The sequence below is a fragment of the Zeugodacus cucurbitae genome, chromosome 4, assembly GCF_028554725.1.
Source record: "Zeugodacus cucurbitae isolate PBARC_wt_2022May chromosome 4, idZeuCucr1.2, whole genome shotgun sequence".
Classification (NCBI taxonomy): Eukaryota; Metazoa; Arthropoda; class Insecta; order Diptera; family Tephritidae; genus Zeugodacus; species Zeugodacus cucurbitae.
In genome coordinates this window covers 493,786-512,610 of record NC_071669.1, presented here as the reverse complement: position 1 = coordinate 512,610, position 18,825 = coordinate 493,786, and the positions used below count along the sequence as shown (strand labels likewise).

At 34.0% G+C, this 18,825-nt stretch overlaps 6 protein-coding genes and 1 long non-coding RNA gene across 9 annotated transcripts; 2 read left to right on the top strand and 5 right to left on the bottom strand.

The window, feature by feature from the left end:
- Nucleotides 1-1,293: 1,293 nt before the first annotated feature.
- LOC105210544 (peritrophin-44) lies at nt 1,294-2,898 on the bottom strand. Its single transcript, XM_011181610.3, has 3 exons — nt 2,744-2,898; nt 2,380-2,477; nt 1,294-2,308 (listed from the first exon to the last, which is right to left on the bottom strand). Exons 1-3 carry the CDS (start codon nt 2,754-2,756, stop codon nt 1,391-1,393), a joined length of 1,029 nt encoding a protein of 342 aa, XP_011179912.1. The 5' UTR covers nt 2,757-2,898; the 3' UTR covers nt 1,294-1,390.
- Nucleotides 2,899-3,996: 1,098 nt separating this feature from the next.
- Nucleotides 3,997-5,367, bottom strand: LOC105210419 (peritrophin-44). 2 transcript variants are annotated; one of them, XM_011181404.3, is made up of 2 exons: nt 5,206-5,367; nt 3,997-5,068 (listed from the first exon to the last, which is right to left on the bottom strand). In XM_011181404.3, the coding sequence occupies exons 1-2, from the start codon at nt 5,210-5,212 to the stop codon at nt 4,074-4,076; spliced, it is 1,002 nt and encodes a 333-aa protein (XP_011179706.1). In that variant the 5' UTR covers nt 5,213-5,367; the 3' UTR covers nt 3,997-4,073. The 2 variants fall into 2 exon arrangements, with proteins under 2 accessions (XP_011179706.1, XP_011179791.1); XM_011181489.3 differs by having other exon boundaries at nt 5,161-5,318.
- A 773-nt stretch (nt 5,368-6,140) lies between these two features.
- On the top strand, nt 6,141-9,580 carry LOC105210350 (peritrophin-44). Its single transcript, XM_011181272.3, has 2 exons — nt 6,141-6,300; nt 6,845-9,580. Exons 1-2 carry the CDS (start codon nt 6,294-6,296, stop codon nt 7,861-7,863), a joined length of 1,026 nt encoding a protein of 341 aa, XP_011179574.1. The 5' UTR covers nt 6,141-6,293; the 3' UTR covers nt 7,864-9,580.
- LOC105210278 (peritrophin-48) lies at nt 9,186-10,991 on the bottom strand. Its single transcript, XM_011181154.3, has 3 exons — nt 10,844-10,991; nt 10,155-10,711; nt 9,186-10,076 (listed from the first exon to the last, which is right to left on the bottom strand). The coding sequence occupies exons 1-3, from the start codon at nt 10,848-10,850 to the stop codon at nt 9,420-9,422; spliced, it is 1,221 nt and encodes a 406-aa protein (XP_011179456.1). The 5' UTR covers nt 10,851-10,991; the 3' UTR covers nt 9,186-9,419.
- A 2,096-nt stretch (nt 10,992-13,087) lies between these two features.
- On the bottom strand, nt 13,088-14,755 carry LOC105210192 (peritrophin-48). Its single transcript, XM_011181039.3, has 4 exons — nt 14,587-14,755; nt 13,837-14,480; nt 13,698-13,760; nt 13,088-13,616 (listed from the first exon to the last, which is right to left on the bottom strand). The coding sequence occupies exons 1-4, from the start codon at nt 14,591-14,593 to the stop codon at nt 13,257-13,259; spliced, it is 1,074 nt and encodes a 357-aa protein (XP_011179341.1). The 5' UTR covers nt 14,594-14,755; the 3' UTR covers nt 13,088-13,256.
- A 113-nt stretch (nt 14,756-14,868) lies between these two features.
- Nucleotides 14,869-15,974, bottom strand: LOC128921359 (uncharacterized). 2 transcript variants are annotated; one of them, XR_008470797.1, is made up of 3 exons: nt 15,662-15,973; nt 15,409-15,580; nt 14,869-15,130 (listed from the first exon to the last, which is right to left on the bottom strand). It is a non-coding gene; the product is annotated as an uncharacterized LOC128921359 (long non-coding RNA). The 2 variants fall into 2 exon arrangements; XR_008470798.1 differs by having other exon boundaries at nt 14,871-15,130; nt 15,443-15,580; nt 15,662-15,974.
- Nucleotides 15,975-16,838: 864 nt separating this feature from the next.
- Nucleotides 16,839-18,436, top strand: LOC105209572 (peritrophin-44). Its single transcript, XM_011180057.3, has 2 exons — nt 16,839-16,995; nt 17,086-18,436. The coding sequence occupies exons 1-2, from the start codon at nt 16,992-16,994 to the stop codon at nt 18,087-18,089; spliced, it is 1,008 nt and encodes a 335-aa protein (XP_011178359.1). The 5' UTR covers nt 16,839-16,991; the 3' UTR covers nt 18,090-18,436.
- Nucleotides 18,437-18,825: the final 389 nt, after the last annotated feature.

The following is an 18,825-nucleotide window of genomic DNA, read 5'->3' as shown; positions in this document are numbered from 1 at the left end:
GGTGGAAACGACTTTACTTTACCCATCCGGCAACACTATTGACTTCAGGGTTGTTCAGAAATCAATTCCTTTGGTTTAATTTAATACCATTGCAACATGTTGCAAAGGGTAGACTAGTTTTTTCAGCTAACGGTGGTTTGTATCACCTAAAACTATATGAGTTAGATTTTAAATTATATATGTAAGTATATCAAACTGCCTATGATGACGAGAAGAGTTTAGATCCGTCTGTCTGTCCATGTAAGTGATATTTTGAGTGCAACATGAAATCTCTTAAACTGGTTGAACGTATTCCCTAACGCTCTCAAGTTTAAATGGAAACTTATAAATGCCTATAATTAGCCAAAAATTAAGATATGAAAGTAAACTTACGTAGATTGTTTCATAATAAGAAGACGTATTGATGGTTCCAGCATTTCCAAAAAGGTAATAGGTTTTTTGCACATATCTCGCAAACTATTAAAGTAATGTTAACCAAATTTATTGGAGGCATTTCCATTAGGTAGGTACTTGATTATACAATATGAGTGAAATTGGAAAATAACTACATCTAAACCCCACACAAATATGTTGAAAACTACTAAAAGTGCATTAACTTACTAACGAAAAACTCCAGAAGCACTAAAACTGAAGCAAATTGTTACAAACACTTGAGAATGAGTGTGGGACCGCCACTCTTGGGTCAAAAGCCATATCTCGGCCTGGGCCTCGTCCAATTTAAACTAATTTTGTACATAATACTTTCTCGATATGATGAAGTTGCAGTTTGAAAATGTGCAGAAAAACAGTTTACGTCGCGGTCGTTTCCATAAAGCACAATTCCAAACAATATCTGATTCCTTCACTTTGCAATATATAAATCAAGCGCTAGTGTTATCGATATTGAAACACGAATGCATAAATACTGCGCTGGAGGTGTGGTATAGCTCATCTAAAAAATTATTGAAAAAGGTTCACGGTCCTTATACGTGGGACCCCCTCTAGCCTCAATACACCTCATATACATAGTCATGAAATATGTGTAGACCTTGGTCGGTATTAAGAGCTTGGATAACGATTTTCGTCCATCTGGTTGATGGTTGGTATACCACATATCGCATACATGTAACTGCTAAGAAGATGTCGCAGTATAATTAAGTGAGAATTGGAATTAAGAATTTTAAATTTAAACCAAAACAAAGTTTCAGCAAGTCAAAGTGAAAGTAAATAATTACATACATTTTGATATTTCACAGAGCTTTACACAGGAACTAATAAACATATTTCCTACCATTGTATAGAAAAGATTGTAAGTTGTTAAATTATTTTATGAATATATATTTTATCAAGTTTTAAGTGAATTGATATTTTTCTATTTCCTCGATAAATACAATTATTTAAATAAATGTTTTCACGGTTTACAATGTTCGCAAGTGTTGATTCCATCACAACTCTTGTAGGAAATTATGGTGTACACACAAGCCTGTAACTTTTCATCAAAGAATTTGTCGCCACTACACCGCTTCGTATTTATTTTCTCACCATTTCTGCAAGTTATATAGCTTCTGCAATTGTCATCATTAGTTTGAACGAGCCTATCACCCTGACCTTGGCATCGATCGAATTTGCAATCCGATTCGTAAGGCTCAGTGCAAGATTGTGTTTTTCCGTCAAATAATTTACCAACTGGACATTGCAAAAATAATGGTTCCAAGTCTTCTTCTTTTCCAAAATCGCGACAAAGAAAATATCCACGACATGATATACCATCGGTAAAGAAGCCTTTGCGTTTGGTACCGCTGATGCTGCTGCTGCATTTAAATTTTGGCACGCAAGGATAATCAGGTAAATTTTTCACACAGGATTCGGTTTGCAAATTGTAGTAGTTTGGGCATGTTTTGCTCTGACTTTTGCCATTGTTACAGATGTAATAGGAATTGCAGTTTGTCGAACTACGGTATTTCGTTCCGTCCGGTACTAAGTCACATATTTCCGGTACTATATTACACAATTTTACATTCTCAAAATCGCACATCGATTTTGCCTCATTAAAGTAATAACCATTTGTACAATAACCCTGTATTGGTTGACCATTTTTACAGTAGAAATATCCCTTGCAAGTAGCTGGATCTGTTACCCATTTATCGTTAATATTAAGGCAACGATTGCGGCAATAGTCATCAACATCAGAGAGATTGGATTCTAAGACACAACGTTGAGCCTTGCGATCAAATTTTTGCGGTGACGGGCACGAATATATAACACCTGTGGAGTTGGAACAATGTATATATTCTGTGCATGAACCGGGTTTTCGAAGACGAATACCATCCTGAATATAAAGAAATGAAAGAATGGAAATGATTAAAGTAATGGATATACACGCATTGTAATATTACACACCTTAAAAAAGCCACACAATTCGGTTGGATCAGGTAATGTGGTAACACATAGGCCATAGTCATGTAGGTAGCAGAAAATCAAGCTCAGTAATAGTAATGCTGTAAAATTCATAAATGTAAGTAATTGCTTTTGTGTTTAATATATGCAAATTATCTTTTAAAAGCAAACCAACACAACATTTCTGATTTGAAATAAATTTCCAAAAGATATAATTTTTTGTTATAAAAATTAAAAAAAATATAACTGCAGCAGTACAGCGAAATATAGTATATCTGCATGTGTAATATTAAGTTTTCTGAATAATTTATACACGAAAAGAATTAGTTTGGAATTAGTTTTGGGTAATCACTCATTCGAAACTTACACTTTTTTAGCATTTCGATAAGAGTGTTACAAAGGAAATATTTTAACACAGTCCACTTAAGAACTTTTTCTTACGATGGTCACTTGTTACTGGAATAATTTGTGTTACGTGTTGTACCTTTATACGCGTATTTCCCATTGGTATAATATTAATTTCTTGTGTGTATAGGTAGTTAAACCCATGAAGTGCTTAAGAAAATTAGACTATCTGCTACTTTGGCATTTTATTTCATTAATCGATTGTGAAAGCTGTGTAAAACGTATAAACCCATATATACAAATGCATGTGTGTGTATATTAAATACATATTTATAAGTTAGTATCTTGATGATATGATTAAGTGAGTGGCGTTCGCTTTAAATTTATTGATCAATAGAGTTTAGGTAATCCTTGCATAAATCTATAACTGAGATTGTAAGTAAACGGTCCGATAACATATTTATAAATTAAAATTCGAAAATACGTAAGTATTTTTTCGAGTATTTTCCAAAATATTAAAAATTAAACTGAGGCTAAACCCATATACTCGTATTACCATTAATACTGTACATATTGACCAATATTTATGAATATACTGATGCGTGACTTATGTAGTGTAAAGTAAACGAAGCAGATGTAGTTCAAATTGTTTTATGGAGAATGTAGGCGTGGTTGTAAACTGATTTCACCCCTTTTCAATTAGTAACATGAGAATGTTAAAAAGAAAATGTTGCGTACCAAATTTCGTTGAAATTAGTTGAAAAAAAAACCTTAAAAATTAATGTTTCTGGTATTTTCAGTTAGTGAGTGAAAGCACTTTTAGTCGTTTTCAAAATAACATTTGTATAGAAAGGGAGCGTGGTTTTAGCTCAATTTCATCAAAGTTAGACAATTTACTTTTACTGGCTTACGGTATAAATATATACAAAAAACCAATTTGGAGCGGAGCCACGTCCACTTAAAAAAAACTTGAACCCACATGCCCTTTCTATCTGTGATTCTGTGTACCAAAACTTTTATTGTTTTTTTTATGGTTCGGTTATGGCTCTTTATAGTTTTTCGTTTAAGGAATTTTGTGGGCTAGTAATTATCCGATTTCGCTTATCTACAATACCAACCCTCTCATGATGCCAAGGAATACAAGTTAAAAAGTCAATTTTTTTAGTTTATAGAGCTGCAATTAATCGTTGAGTGAACAAAACTATTATACATACTCTCTATGCAACATATTGCGAAAGTATAAAATTTACTTAAATTTAATATGCTAAAATCAGCTAAATTTTATTCAACTGCTATTTATTATATCTATATAAGAAAATTTATAAATATACATACATATATTAAAATATTATTTATGCCAAACAAAAACCATAAGTAATTGGAGTAGAAACACAGACAGCCGAAAATTCATCGAAAAAGTAGTTCCCGCAGCTTTTCTGTTCTACTGCTTTGCCATTTTTACATCGTAGATATTGCCTACAGCCTGATCGACTGCCACTCACAAATGCCAATGAACGTCCATCACATCGATCTGCATTTTTAGGACATTTTGTTTTCAGTGGATCTTCACAAGATTGTTTTTGGTCGTCAAAAAAAGTACCATTTTCGCATTGGCCCCAAACAGGTGCTGGATCGGGTATCTTGGAACCCTTGTCGGCACAATAGAAGTAACCTCGACATGTGGATTTATCGGATACGTATTTATTCCTCTTGGGATTTTTTGTAGTTCCACAAACTTCTTTGGGCAATGGAATTTTTCGACAATTTACTTTCCATTTTTCTACTTCACTGCCGGAAGTTGAATTGTAAAATTTACCATCGGCGCAATCCTTAGCAGTTAGACCTTTTTTTTTATCACAAATAAAATATTTACCACAATCATTTTCATTAGCAATTTTAGTATCGGCTTTGACAACTGAACATATATCGAATGAATTTATTTCACAGTTAGATTGTGATTGATAGATACACGACTGAGTTTCAGAATTAAAGTGCAAATTATTTGGACATTTCCCATGGAGCAGAGTAGTCTCATTTTTGCAAAAATAGTAACCATTACATGACGTTTTATCGCTTATGAATTGATTCACATGTTCTGAACAAGAAAGTGTACAGTGACTGAGATTTGATAATGTTTTTGCACACTTCATGGTGGAATTATCGAAGTACGGGGTAGATGTAGGACAAGCCGTGTATTGTGACACCGAATTATTACAGGTAATGTACTGGTTGCATGATGAAGGGTCGGCAATTATTGTTTTATCCGGAAATAATCGGCAAATGTCAGTTGGTATGCTACTGGTAAGGCCGACCAATAGGAGTATCAGTAGATGTGCAGTCATTGGATCTAAAATAGTTGAATATTAATAAATATAAATGTGATTACATTTATTTTAAATAATGTTTCGAAAAATGTACAAATGTATGCGTATCACTCACTAGGTAAATTAACAAATATAAGAACGTATTTCTATTGTTTCGAACCTTTCATTACGTGCCCAAATGTTTACTGTTTTAAAGCTCTTAAGCTCTTTCCTAGCATGCAATCATTGACTTTTTGCTGACATTTATTTTTGACACTGCTATTTATTGTTTTTTTCCAAAGATTATATATATTTCAATCAAATACTTCAACAAGAGCAATAATGCTAATATACGAGTATGATTAAACATAAACATATGTATGAACACATATACATACATATGCATGTATGTATGCATGCATGAATGTCCAGCAGGAAAACATAATGGTCCAAAATTAATAGAATATTTCTAAATATCATTTCAATCATGATCTCCCGTGTTTCTCTTCACGAGGATACAAGGAAATTTCCTAATTGAAAACGCCTCAAAGAAAAAACCAATTTCGAAAATACATTTACTCATTTTAAAAGGAGTTATCATTTCACATAAATAAAGAGTTGTGCCTGAAATAACTGTAACAGACAACACAGATTGATAAAATTGTACTTGCTAATAAAAAAATATTTCAGTTGAGCTTACCTACAGGGTATGTACGTTTATGTATATGTACAAACAAACGAATTCAAGTTAGTTTGTATGCATGCTCATTTCGGTAAGCCGCTAGATTTCTATATACAGATAAGAACAAAGATCGTAAATCTGTCGGTAGCAGTCGATGTAAAAAGTAAATATGTATGTACTATATTCAGTTAGAAACGCAATTCGTTAAATATAATGTTTCAATGTTTTTTTGAAATATTGTAATCCTCATGAATATGTTTATTATTTTAAATATTAAGATTACATTTTTTAAATATTAAAACGATTATAAAACGTTTACTTTAGCAGTGTTTCTCTTATTGGTAAATTGAACTCCTAAATTAAATAGTCGACATGTTAAAGAATTTTTGAATTTGTTACATGTCAACATGTCTTTAATCTAATCTGAATTTCATAAATAACGTATTTCAGTGGAATGCTTTGATTTGAATTAAGTAGTAGCAAATAAATCAATTATAACAAACAGGTGTTTTTCAATACGCTATAAAAGCAAGATGTTTAGCTACGTGGAGTCAGTTTACATTCGAAATTAAGTGATATTGCAAAGAATGGAAGGTACGAGAATTATAAATCATATATGTATATGTACATACATAGGTCTACCTTGTTCTTAGGTAGTAATTGAATTGCTAAAGTGATTTTGTTTAATAAAAGTGCGCTTATCGATTCGTCGATTTATAAACTGGCGTTAATTCGGTAGATCAAATGAAGCCGAAATCTTCTTTGGTAGTTTTTGCAGAGTTTCAACTCTATTCTCGGTACATGTACAGCAATTGAAACGATGACGGCGCGCGTGAGTCGATGTTGGATTCCGTACCATAATGCTAGCTTAATCAGTTTATCGGGATAACAACTATTTCTTATATGAAAAACGTGCGTCAATACTTTTAACGGATTCAAAGTACATATATTGAAGAAGTTTGGTTTATTTTATTCAGTTCATAAGCCAATATCTGTACTTCTCTCTACGTTCTGCAGAAGCTCACTTGCTCCCCCTAACTTCAACGAAATAAACCAAATTTGCATTTAAGTCACGTACGCCAATTTTAATCAAAATAATTAATTGAGACGAATATTTTTCCTTTATATGCTATTGTAGGGCTTCGACGGATGATTTTGGTAACTCTTCTATTTGGAATATTTAATGTTGTTCATTGCGCAGAAGTCTTGAGCCCCGAAAATGACATTTGCAGACTTTTTAAAGATGGCGTCATATTGCGTAAACCAGGATTTTGTAATATGGGCGTAAAGTGTCAAGGATTTAAGAGCACTGAATTTAAAGATTGCAAGCAACAGTTTTATAACCGAAATTCTGGAAAATGTGAAAAAAGTTCTGCCGACAAATACTGTAAGTCACCATGTTCTGCTGAATCACAGGGGTTTATCAAGGACGGCAAAAACTGTCAAGGCTGGTATAAATGCGAAAAAACTAAGACGATTAGCTTTGGTGTCTGTGTGGCCAATCTGGTGTTTAATACTGATGACATCAAGTGCGATTATCCCGAGAATTTTGTTTGTGAAGAAAACACATTCGACTTTTGTGATGTAGTGCCTGATGGAACGCCATTTTTAGACGAGACTAACTGCGGTACCTACAACGAATGTGTGAAAGGCAAACTTGTTGTAAAAGATTGCGATACTGGCAAATTCTTTGATGTTAAAACGGGAACTTGTATTCCAAAGCGTGATGTTAAGTGTGAAAAATATCCTTATCCTAAAGATGTGTGCGGTAATCAAAAACTTGCGATAAGAAATCGCTTTGTCAGTGATAACGCCTCCTGTCGTGGTTATTTTTTCTGTAAAGATCAAGGTATTGGCCAACCAGATAAATCACCGCGTTGGGGGCAGTGCCCGGTAGCAACATTTTTCGATCCGAAAGAAGAGGCCTGTTTGCCTCGGACATATGTGCGATGCACCGAAGATCGGTGCGACGGTCGAAAAGATGGTTATGAGTTAAGTTCCAAATCTGGCTGTCAGCATTACCTTAAATGTAAAGACAACCGTACCGTAGAAGAGCTTTATTGTGGAAATAATAATTGGTTCAATGCAGAAAAAAATATATGCATCACAACTGCTACATCGTATCCAGTTTGTGCTAAATTCTATACTCTCGCATAAACGACTAGACTTAATGCGTTAAATGTATATACATTTCCAATTTCTCTGCTAGCTATCTTTGGGCGCTGCTCTCTTGTCAAAAATATTACATATCAATGACCAACTTTTGTTTTACACATTTTAGTTCATTCACTCTGGTAAAAATGGTTCAAAACAATTTATTGTTAAAAAGGACAATACAAATACATTTTAACGGATATTAACTTGAAATTAATTATAATTGTTTTAATGAAACTTAAGGTATGAATGCTGCTTGAAACTAGTATAACACTATTGCGCATGCGTAAGAGGACATGTTAGTGCAGGGTTGTTGCTTGAATATCTGTGTAGTTTGTTCCTTCAAGTGTGGAATAATAGAAAATATTTCTTGTTTTAATAATATTTTCCTTAATTCAAAACTGATCTACTGTTCTAGTATGACCATGAAATTGATTTGGCGAACAGATTGAGTTAAATTAAAATTACAATTGTAAAACGGTTGATATCAATACTATCATTAATAAACATATACATAAATATTATTATTAGCAATTAATATAAAAAACTCGAATAGATCTGAAGATTATTTAGCGAGAAAATTTCCTCAACAGTTCCACAGTTTTATTATTTCATATATGTATGTCTATTTTTAGGCGCTAAAGAAAAGTTTGTGTGGTAAATGTTTAATATTTTGTGTGTATGAACATAATACTTTAGTATTTATACTACATGCTATTTATATTATCTGGTATAATACTTGAAGCTGGGTTAACCATTTGTATGAAATATATCTAAGGCGGGCAATTGATAGAGCTTAGATAAGAGAAAAGTATATAGCTCTATAAAAAGGCTAATCGATTTACATATACTACTTATAGGATCCCAGCCGTTAGGTGTACTGCCTTGATTGACGACACTTAATGGTGCTCCAATAGTAGTGTTCAACCAGCCTTTATAGTTATCAAGTTGATCGGCATCAGTATCAGTCTCGCCAAAATGTTAGAACTAGTTGTTCTAACTAACATAACTACTAAAGTTAGACGGCAATTATGTACAGATATCCATTTGTCTTTCAAAGCAATCTACCTAGGACACGATCTCAATTGAAAGACAACGAAAAACTAATATTGAGTATATATTGCATACTATACTTGCAAGAGAATTATCAACAGAATTTCCTGTATAAACTGAATAATATTAACACATTGAGCATGGCATGGATTTGTTTAAAAGAGGCAGTGTTGGAACAGCTTTTAAGATGATAGGGAGGACAATGACTATGTCGTTCTTATACAAATTTTATACCTGGTAAAGGAAAATTAGTATAATGAAACACAAAAAAATATATATTGAATTGAAAATGATATAATTGTAATTATTTATATACTTATTGAAAATAAATACACAATGTATTTATATATGCATGTATATAAATATTTTGAAAATACCAGATAAAAACCCTTTTGAAGTATGTGACGATACATATATAATTTTTAGTATACATTTTTAGTATAGTGACTACACATTTTCTTTGGAGTTTTTTGTATTGGTTTGTTCTCCTTTGGTTCCTCACTCACTCACTCTCCAGTGTTTGCTCCTTCTCCGGGTTGTTGTGGAGGAGTCTCGTTTCCTCCATTTCCGGGTTGTTGTGGAGGAGTCTCGTTTCCTCCATCTCCGGGTTGTTGTGGGGGAGTCTCGTTTCCTCCATCTCCGGGTTGTTGTGGGGGTGTCTCGTTTCCTCCATCTCCGGGTTGTTGTGGGGGTGTATCGTTAGAAGGCACGAAACACGCGCCATTGGATGCTTTGCTATCTTTTCCGTTGCCTTTTATGCAAGCTTCAGCAACCTCGTCAAAGTAGAAACCAATAGCGCAGGAGTTAGACGATTTTTTAGCACCATTATTACATACAATATATTTGCGGCATTCTGTGTCGACAGCGTTCACAAACTGCTTTCTCGAAAATTGGCACCGATTGCAATCATATGTTTTAGCAGTGTTACGTGGTTGACATGATTTTGTCGTAATGTCGTAGTAATAATTAGTATTGCACGAATATTTTTTCCATAGACTATTTTCACATTTGAGGTGATCGCTGCATATTCTAGACGGTTTTACTTCGCCTTCTGTGGTGCAGGGACCGTAATTTTCTGGATCAGGTTGAACGGTGATGTCCGTAACTTGGGAACAAGTGTTTTCATTCTCATAGTTACAAGATTCCGTTGCTACGTCATACGCCTTCGAGTAGTGTGGGAAAAATGATTAATTTTATATTAATATGGGAATATGTAAATGTAATCGGCAAGCACTACTTACCAATCCAGTTTGACAAAAGCCGGTGACCAATTTATCATTCTTACACACTTGCCATTTTCCACAATCGCTTGAGCTGCCAAAATATTTGTCGTTCATCATGATTTGACAAATGGATTTAAAGTTTGCGTCAAATAAACCGTTGCTATCAGCACTGGGACATGAGCCAAATGTGCACTCACCGTTGTTGAAAATTAATTTGCCAGCACACTGTCCACTTCCGGCCTCTTTGCCGTTTTTGCAGTAAATCCAGCCATTGCAGGTACCAGATTTTGGTACAAAACCTTCATTCCTCCTAGCGCAAGGGTTACCCTGGCTAATAAAACATTGAACACTGGTTTCAGTTAAGCAATTTTGCTCGTCCTTACTGAAACTAGTGCCAGGTGGACAATCGTTTGCCGTAGCTTTGCCATTGTTACACACATAGTATCGCTGACAGGAGTCGATGCTACCAATCCGTACGCCATTTGAGACCAACGCGCACACGCCGTCGACGTTGTACTCGGCGGATATAGAACTAGTTAAGGTCAGAATGAGCCAACTAACAACAAATTGTTTCTCTAAAATTATAGATAATTGTTAAATTAGTAATTAGTTGTTTTAATGAAGAACGGACGTACATACACCTGCATAATATGCTTTATTAAATGTATATTTATGGCCATACAGCCTGAAAATAAATGATTGCTTACCTAACATTTCGCGTATTAAATCAATGCGGATGTGAAATATTTTAAGTATTTTAATACACTGACTAGTAATGAAACAAGCTGACCGTTTTTATAGTACGAATAGCGGCGATTTAATGTTTAGCCTTCTGGCTCTTTGATTAGATCAAATTATGGAGTCGAAATATTTAATTAATTTTTTTTCGTCTTAGTTTTTGAAGAAGCGACTGAAATGATAAGGAATTACAGTTCACACATAAAGCAATAATTTCGAGTTTTGCCTGTCGTCTGTTTATCTTCGATATATTACTTACGAAATTAACGTTCTTTAAAAAGCAAGTGATTCACATATTTTTAATTAAAATATTTTCGTCTTTAAATTAATTAATAGCGTCATTATCGATGGAGTTGTTCCCAATAGAAAATTTAATAGCATGCGCTTATTGTTTGCTGCAAGAAGTTGCGTAAAATATAACAGTTTAGTTCAGGTAACGGGTGATTGTAACAACTTAAACTAATATATAATATGTATGTATATTCTAAATTGTTAAAGGTATTTGAACCAAACATAGTGGATAATTTCCCAAATGTAATTTGAAGCCTAATAATATAAGTATAGTTTGAAAATGTGTGAAATAGGATAACAATCATGCCAACTCCCAACGCTTATATTGAAAACTACCTACATCATGTTAAGGTGTTACATGTGCTTCACCGCTTAAAAAAATCAGGTTTTTGTCGTCGATGCAAGTAATAGCTGGACGCCGCACGATTTTTGTTTTCGAGTTATTATTTGCAAGTATTTTTTTCAATTACAACTATTTAAAAAAATGTGACATAACTTTAACCAAATTAGTTTTTCGTAAAAGCATCTTCCAAAAATCCAATTTTTATTTACATCGTTCAATTTATAGTTTGAAGTCTTAAAAACCAGTTTTCAATTACTTCTTCTTCTTGACTGGCGTAGACACCGCTTACGCGGTTATAGCCGAGTCCAAAACAGCGCGCCACGTATCCCTCCTTCTGGCAGTTTGGCGCCAATTAGTTATACCAAGCGAAGCCAGGTCCCTCTCCACCTAGTCCTTCCATCGGAGTGGAGGTCTCCCTCTTCCTCGGCTTCCACCAGCGGGTACTGCATCGAAAACTTTCAGAGCTGGGGCACTTTCATACATTCGAACAACATGACGCAGCCAGCGTAGCCGCTGTCTTTTTATTCGCTGGACTATGTCTATGTCGTCGAATAACACATACAGTTCATCGTTCCATCGTCTGCGGTATTCGCCGTTGCCAATGTTTAAGGGACCATAAATCTTCCGCAAAACCTTTCTCTCGAAAACTCCTAGTGCCGTCTCATCGGATGTTGGCATCGTCCAGGCTTCTGCACCGTAAAGTAGGTTGGGAATGATGACAGACTTGTAGAGTTTGGTTTTTGTTCGTCGAGAGAGGACTTTACTTTTCAATTGCCTACTTAGTCCATAGTAGTACCTGTTGGCAGGAGTGATTCTGCGTTGGATTTCCAGGCTGACATTGTTATTGCTGTTAATGCTGGTTCCCAGGTAGACGAAATTATCTACAACTTCAAAGTTATGACTGTCAACATTGACGTGAGAGCCAAGACGCGAATGCGCTGACTGTTTGTTTGACGACAGGAGTTATTTCGTCTTGTCCTCGTTCACCACCAGACCCATACGCTTCGCTTCCTTATCCAGTCTGGAAAAAGCAGAACTAACGGCGCGGGTGTTGTTTCCAATGATATCGATATCATCGGCGTACGCCAGTAGCTGTACACTCTTATAGAAGAGAGTACCTTCTCTATTTAGCTCTGCAGCTCGTATTATTTTCTCCAGCATCAGGTTAAAGAATTCAATTACTGCTTCCTCATATTAACCAATTTGGTTTAACTTTGTGACTATATATATATTCTGACCGATCTACCCATGTACTCTTCCCAAATGAAATACACAATTTTTTTATCATTCCATCATTTTGAAGATAATTGAATTTGCAACATTAATCCTGATTTAATTTGTTTTTACAACCAAATTCATTAGTTAGTTCTCCAGGTAGTAATTTTTAGACAGTACTTTTTTATGCTATAAATATAAACTTACATTACAGATTAATTCTTTTGATAAACAAAATAATTGGTGCTTACATGAATTAAATAAACGGGAAACCAAAAAAACTATGCCAAAGTGAATTTGTCTAAGACATCTTGCTTTGTGGCTATACATTTTACGATCTTAGTTTAGAAAAATAACTGGTCAATAATTTGCAATGGAATTTTATTAAACGTTCCGAAAAACATTGTGTATTTATTTTTAACATATTTATTCATAACATACTTTAGTTTTGCTATCCAGATATACCGCTTCTACTTTCGAAGCCGAATGCTCTTCCGGTGAAATAGTAGAGGGCAATTTTCAATATAACACATTTATGGTATTGGAGTTGAAGAAGGAGTTGTCGAAGCAGCACAGCATTGAAATTCAGGATTTGTGGGTACGCAACCGCCCATTTCCTCATTGAAGAATTCGTTATCTGGACAAGCTCTACTTTGGCCGTTACTGACACCATTGGAGCAGTACAAATAATTATGACAATCGGTGCCGAATGCATTTACGAAGTTCTTAGTGGTGCCTACACAACGATCGCAATCATTATAAGCTTCAGTACGGGCTACACAGTTTTCCAAATTTGTATCATAATACAGGTTGGCTTTGCATGTCGCCAGTTGAAATTGAGTACCATCGCATTCGTAATACTGATTACATGCGACAGCGCTTTTCTTTGTTCCCTACATTGTGTATTAAATTAAAGATACATCATATATATTGATTATTTTAAGTAATCGAATATCAAAAGCTATATTACTTACACTTGTTGAGCATGCACCCCCATCACTGACTGCTGGCACATTTAGTTGCGGGTCTCTACTTATCTGTACGTATTTCAACCATGTCATATGAGAAAATTAATTAAGTGTTAATTGTTTGATTAATATAAAATAAATATACCTGTGTGCATTGAACGTTTGACGGATAATCGCATAGGTTTTTAGGTACATTGTAAAGCAAATTACCAGTACATGATCCGGTGTCTGAATCGACGTCGCTAGTGCATTTCATCCAACCCGCACAATTGAAAGCATTACCAAAGTAAATTCCTACTTGTATATACGAGCAAAGATTTATAGGTCCCATAGGCCCGTTTGCATTATTGTCATTAGTTTCCTGGCAGTTGTAATTGGATTTGTAGTCACACATTTGTTTAGTCGGATTGAAAACTAGATTGGAGGGGCAGTCACCGGCATAGGCACCAGTGCTATTGCAGAAATAATAGCTGTTGCAAGAGCCAGGTTTAGAAACAAAAGAATTGTCAGCATGTCCTCCACATGGGTTCGAAGCAGATGACACACAATAGGCTGGAGCCTGTGAGGTGCACGATTGTGCATTCTTATCGAAATAGGTGCCACTTGCACAATTTTGAAGAGTAGCAATTCCATTGTAGCAAGAGTAATATGTTGAACAGGAATTGCCACTGGCAATTTGAGCACCGTTCTCTAGCAGTTTGCAGATATTGTTCAGATTTACGGCATCAGTTAGTGAACTGCATAGCAGTATAATTCCTAACGCATAGATGCTAAGGACAGGTGAACAAGCTTTGAAAAGAAATTAAAAATATCACTTATTGTAAGCTTCCTGAACGCTGATAACTACATTTGTAAATGTAGATATAGTTCTTGTAGTTGTATATGTTTTACTTACTAAACATTTTTAAATATCCTTTTTAATTTCAGTATTATTTCAGTTGAATTAGACAGACACGAACGCACTTCTTGAACTGTTTTACTCAAATTTAGACCATCATGTATTTATACTCAGTTATGTTGTCGTAAATTTTCAGTTTGTGATAATTTTTGACATTTCAACAAGAGATATTGTCTTTGTGATATATTTAATTGATCACTTTTTATGCAAAACGGAAATATTGATATTTTTACTTCATGGCGTTAGCGAAGTCTTATGCCCATTTGTCACTGACTGTCAAATTCAAGAGTTTCCCCCTCCACAACACCACTTCGAGGTGTTGGTAGTCCATTAAAATTTTGAAATGTCCAACAGATGCCTATCTAGCTCATGATAAAGTATTCGCTAAGTGCTATTACTAAACGATATTAGCGCTATATATAATTACACATGTAGTTATGATTAAATTATTTATTTTTTCTGAAGTATAAGTCATAACGGCATAAGTGCAAACATATCTATGTATGCGTGAATAACTGTTTGTCGTTTATGGTAATGATGTCTGAAATTTATTTTTAAATAATATTTGTTTATTAGTAGCCACTTTCAGGAGTAATCTATACTTTTTAATGCACCTTTCGTTTTCATAATTAAATTTTTTTTAATTATCTCAAAATTTTAACACAATAAAAATATCTGTTTCGGAACATTTGGCGTATTGTAAATTTTCACTATGTACCAAACTTATTTTTTGATTTTTATATAGTAAAGATTTTGTTTGCAACAAAAACGAAGATTTTACACTGGCTGAGATTTTACATAAAGTAATAAAATACTTACATATGATTATGTATTTTTCTAAAATTTTACATACGGTGGAATATTTGATAGCTATTGTTGCCGTTTTAGCAATGTGGTGGCTAGGTTGAGTAGTTAAAAATTGAACATGTACATGAGTAGATGGTTTCTTCATTATATTTCTGCAACTAACATTGTGAAGGAGTTCGGAGGGCTGAAATGAATTAAATCACTTTTTATGCACTTAATATTCAACACAATATGTATATGATATACCAATAGGAAACCAACTCACACACACACTCACAAAGCAGCAGTGAAATACCAAAGTCAATTATGTTATTATTATATAGTTGCGTTAACGGTAATATTTGTACTAATGTTTGCCAGTGCGGCTGGTAAAAAAAGTACAGATAAATTAGCTTAAATTTCGTTGATTTATGTAAACATATTAAGATATTTGCCTTTAAGTAGCTTACGAAGATGTAAAGAGCGATAAACAAGATTCTGCTGTATAATAAATAAACAAATTTCCCCGATGGAAATACTCAATGGGTGGTGTAGAATACAGAAGAAAGGACAACAAATGAAACTAGTACAATTATCAATAGAATAGAAATGATATGTTTTTCTCGGCTTTGTGTTATCAATAATTTTGATAAGTCTTTATCAAATATACTGATAAGGCAAACTCAATACACGATACACAGTCGTCTTAATATAGTTAAGAACATGTGGTCAAAAAGCGAATGATCTAACCTTTGTTCCTCACTTTGGTCAATTAGTAATATGACAAAAGGCACAGTGGATCAAATCAAATTGTAAATTTTTAAAAAACTTGAGTTAATTTGAAAAGCTCATCGAATAAATGTTTAATTGAAAATAGTGTATTGTTATGCGTCTCAGTTTGATTTTCCTATTATTTGTTCTACTGGAAATTTTTAAAGTATCGATTTAAGTATCCGCAGTATAATCGTTTCATTCATTCCATTAATACAATTTAAAAGTCCTTTACTAAATGCATCAAAAAAATACTAGTCTGAGTTCAAAAGTATTTTGTGTAACATGGTTAGTTGAGTTTTTCATTCTTAGAAAATAAAGCCCGTTGTAAGGCATACTGACAAGTACCACTGTGCTAAGAAATACTGAAATTACGACATTGCACGTCATTTCAAAAGTTAACACCTTTATCGATTTTTTTAAAGTTGATCTAGTAGAAACCATTAGGGCAGATTTGCCTGTTTCAGCGTACACATACATTAGTATAGCCAGCTCAACTCAACAGAAATGGAATAATGACATAATTCTTATTGCTTAATGTCTTTATGGAACCCGTGATTTATTGCTCTCAAATTACTTTACTATATAGTGAAATATTTATTTATAATAATTACCTAAGTATTTAATTTCTTTTGATTTAAGGCTTTGATTTTAAAATACTACGCCAGTAAAGTGTATAAATTGTACATACTATCACAAAAGCTCGTTTATACGAAATTGTTCGCTCAGTATTTAAGAACATCGGACACAGATAGCTCCTCATATATCAGAAGGACGAAAACTTTATAATAGACTAAGAAAACATTTCATATATCTGTTTATCAATAAAAACTAAAATTAAAAGAATGCGTAAGAGATTCTAAATTCAACATATGAAAGGTTTTAGCTAAAATAAAAATTGATTTAAACTTGTTTGTTCTTTATTTATTCTTCGTTTAGTGTCCAAGGGAATATTTTTGATGTTGTTGTATTTCGTGGCAGTGTATGCTAGCTTCGATCCGAATGAGATTTGTGGATTACTTTCGAACGGCACACGTATCAAAGATCCGCGAGCATGTAATGCTTGGATAACATGTATTGATGGAGCACCTCATGCTGGCACCTGTCCGGATAATCTTTTTTACGACCGTAACACATATACTTGTGTCAATTCGAGTAGTATAAAGTGTATATCGAGTAACCCATGTGCGTCTTTGAATAATGAAAGCGGCTTTGCAGCTGATCCTTATGCTTGCAATGGCTACTATTATTGCAATAAAGGCTCAGGATCACACGGTGAATGTCAATCAGGTTTTAATTTTAATCCAGGAACGAATGATTGCATTCGAGGTTATCCCTGCGCACTGAAAATGAATCCAGATAGCTATTGCAATATCTTGCCCGACGGCGTGTTTATAAAGGATCCAACGAATTGTGTGGGATATCAGCTATGTTGGAAGGCTCAAGTATTAAGTCGCGAATGTCCTAATGGCTATTACTATAATGCACTTAAGGGTGACTGTGATTATCCATTCAATGTGGAGTGTATTGAAACGTCAAGTAATCTACCAGATTTACCGTCTTCTGAGTATTGTAATCGGACTGGCGTATTTGTATCAGATCGGAATAGTTGCAATGGTTATTACTACTGTAGTAATAACGATACGGCTGGTATCGTTCTGCAACATGGCATATGTCCGACGGGGAGATTCTTTGATGGGTCAAACAGTGGTGAATGTGTGCCACGTACAAATATCATATGCAACTACAATCGTTGTGTTGGTTTGGCTAGCGATAAAATTGAATTGGTTAACGAAACAAATGATGGATGTCATGGATACACAATTTGTCAAGGTGGCACCTCAATCGGCAATGGCACTTGCCCCGATAATGGCTATTTCGATGAGCTTAACCAGTTATGTACAAATGAAGTTGTAAACTTCCCAGCATGTGCTACTTCGTAGTTTACAAATATTTCGTATTTACATAGATATAATTGGTATATTTATTTTTTTATTTAAGTATTTATTTCAACATAATAGTTAATGTCTTCATATTAAACTGGCATGGCATTCTGGAATGAATAATCACAGTCTAAATATTGGTCATTCTTATATGTACCTTCTTCTATTCGTAACTAATTATGAATTCTAATGCATGTGTCATAACTATACTTAACTAAATTATTCAGATATAAGGAATCAACACGAGTGCTTTTTAAAGTGATAAGTGATTTTAAGTGATAACTGAAATATAAAAAACCCATATATTAAATAAAATGTTTTTTGCTACTTTTTAAAAAAATAATACGTATTATCATATCGGAATGGTAGAATCAGGGTAATAATTATTGATTAGATAATAAGTTCTTGGAATACGTTAAAGGCATATAAATAAAAGAAAAAATATCGAAATATCGAATAAAGTTTGAACTGAGCTACTCAAGAGCAATGTTACCTGTGCAAAAAAACAATTATTACTCATGCGAATTATCTGAAGCAAATATTAGTACTCTCTACCCCGGAAATTAAGTAAATACATATACAACAATTTAATATACGGTAGAACTAGGGACCTCATGATTACATATGTTGATTTCATTAATTTTTTAGTAACTATGAATACGAGGGTAGTACGATAAGTGCATATCTTTCTGAAAAAACGTTTGGAAAACACAAGTTGACATGACATGGAACATGG

What these genes read in the sequence shown, in the direction of transcription:
- LOC105210192 (XM_011181039.3), bottom strand. An exon ending in CAAACGTTCAATGCACACAG is followed by an intron (nt 13,761 to 13,836) that starts GTATATTTATTT and finishes AAATACGTACAG; the next exon opens with ATAAGTAGAGACCCGCAACT. An exon ending in GGGGTGCATGCTCAACAAGT is followed by an intron (nt 13,617 to 13,697) that starts GTAAGTAATATA and finishes TACACAATGTAG; the next exon opens with GGAACAAAGAAAAGCGCTGT.
- LOC105210544 (XM_011181610.3), bottom strand. An exon ending in AATTGTGTGGCTTTTTTAAG is followed by an intron (nt 2,309 to 2,379) that starts GTGTGTAATATT and finishes CTTTATATTCAG; the next exon opens with GATGGTATTCGTCTTCGAAA.
- LOC105210278 (XM_011181154.3), bottom strand. An exon ending in GCTTTTGTCAAACTGGATTG is followed by an intron (nt 10,077 to 10,154) that starts GTAAGTAGTGCT and finishes CACTACTCGAAG; the next exon opens with GCGTATGACGTAGCAACGGA.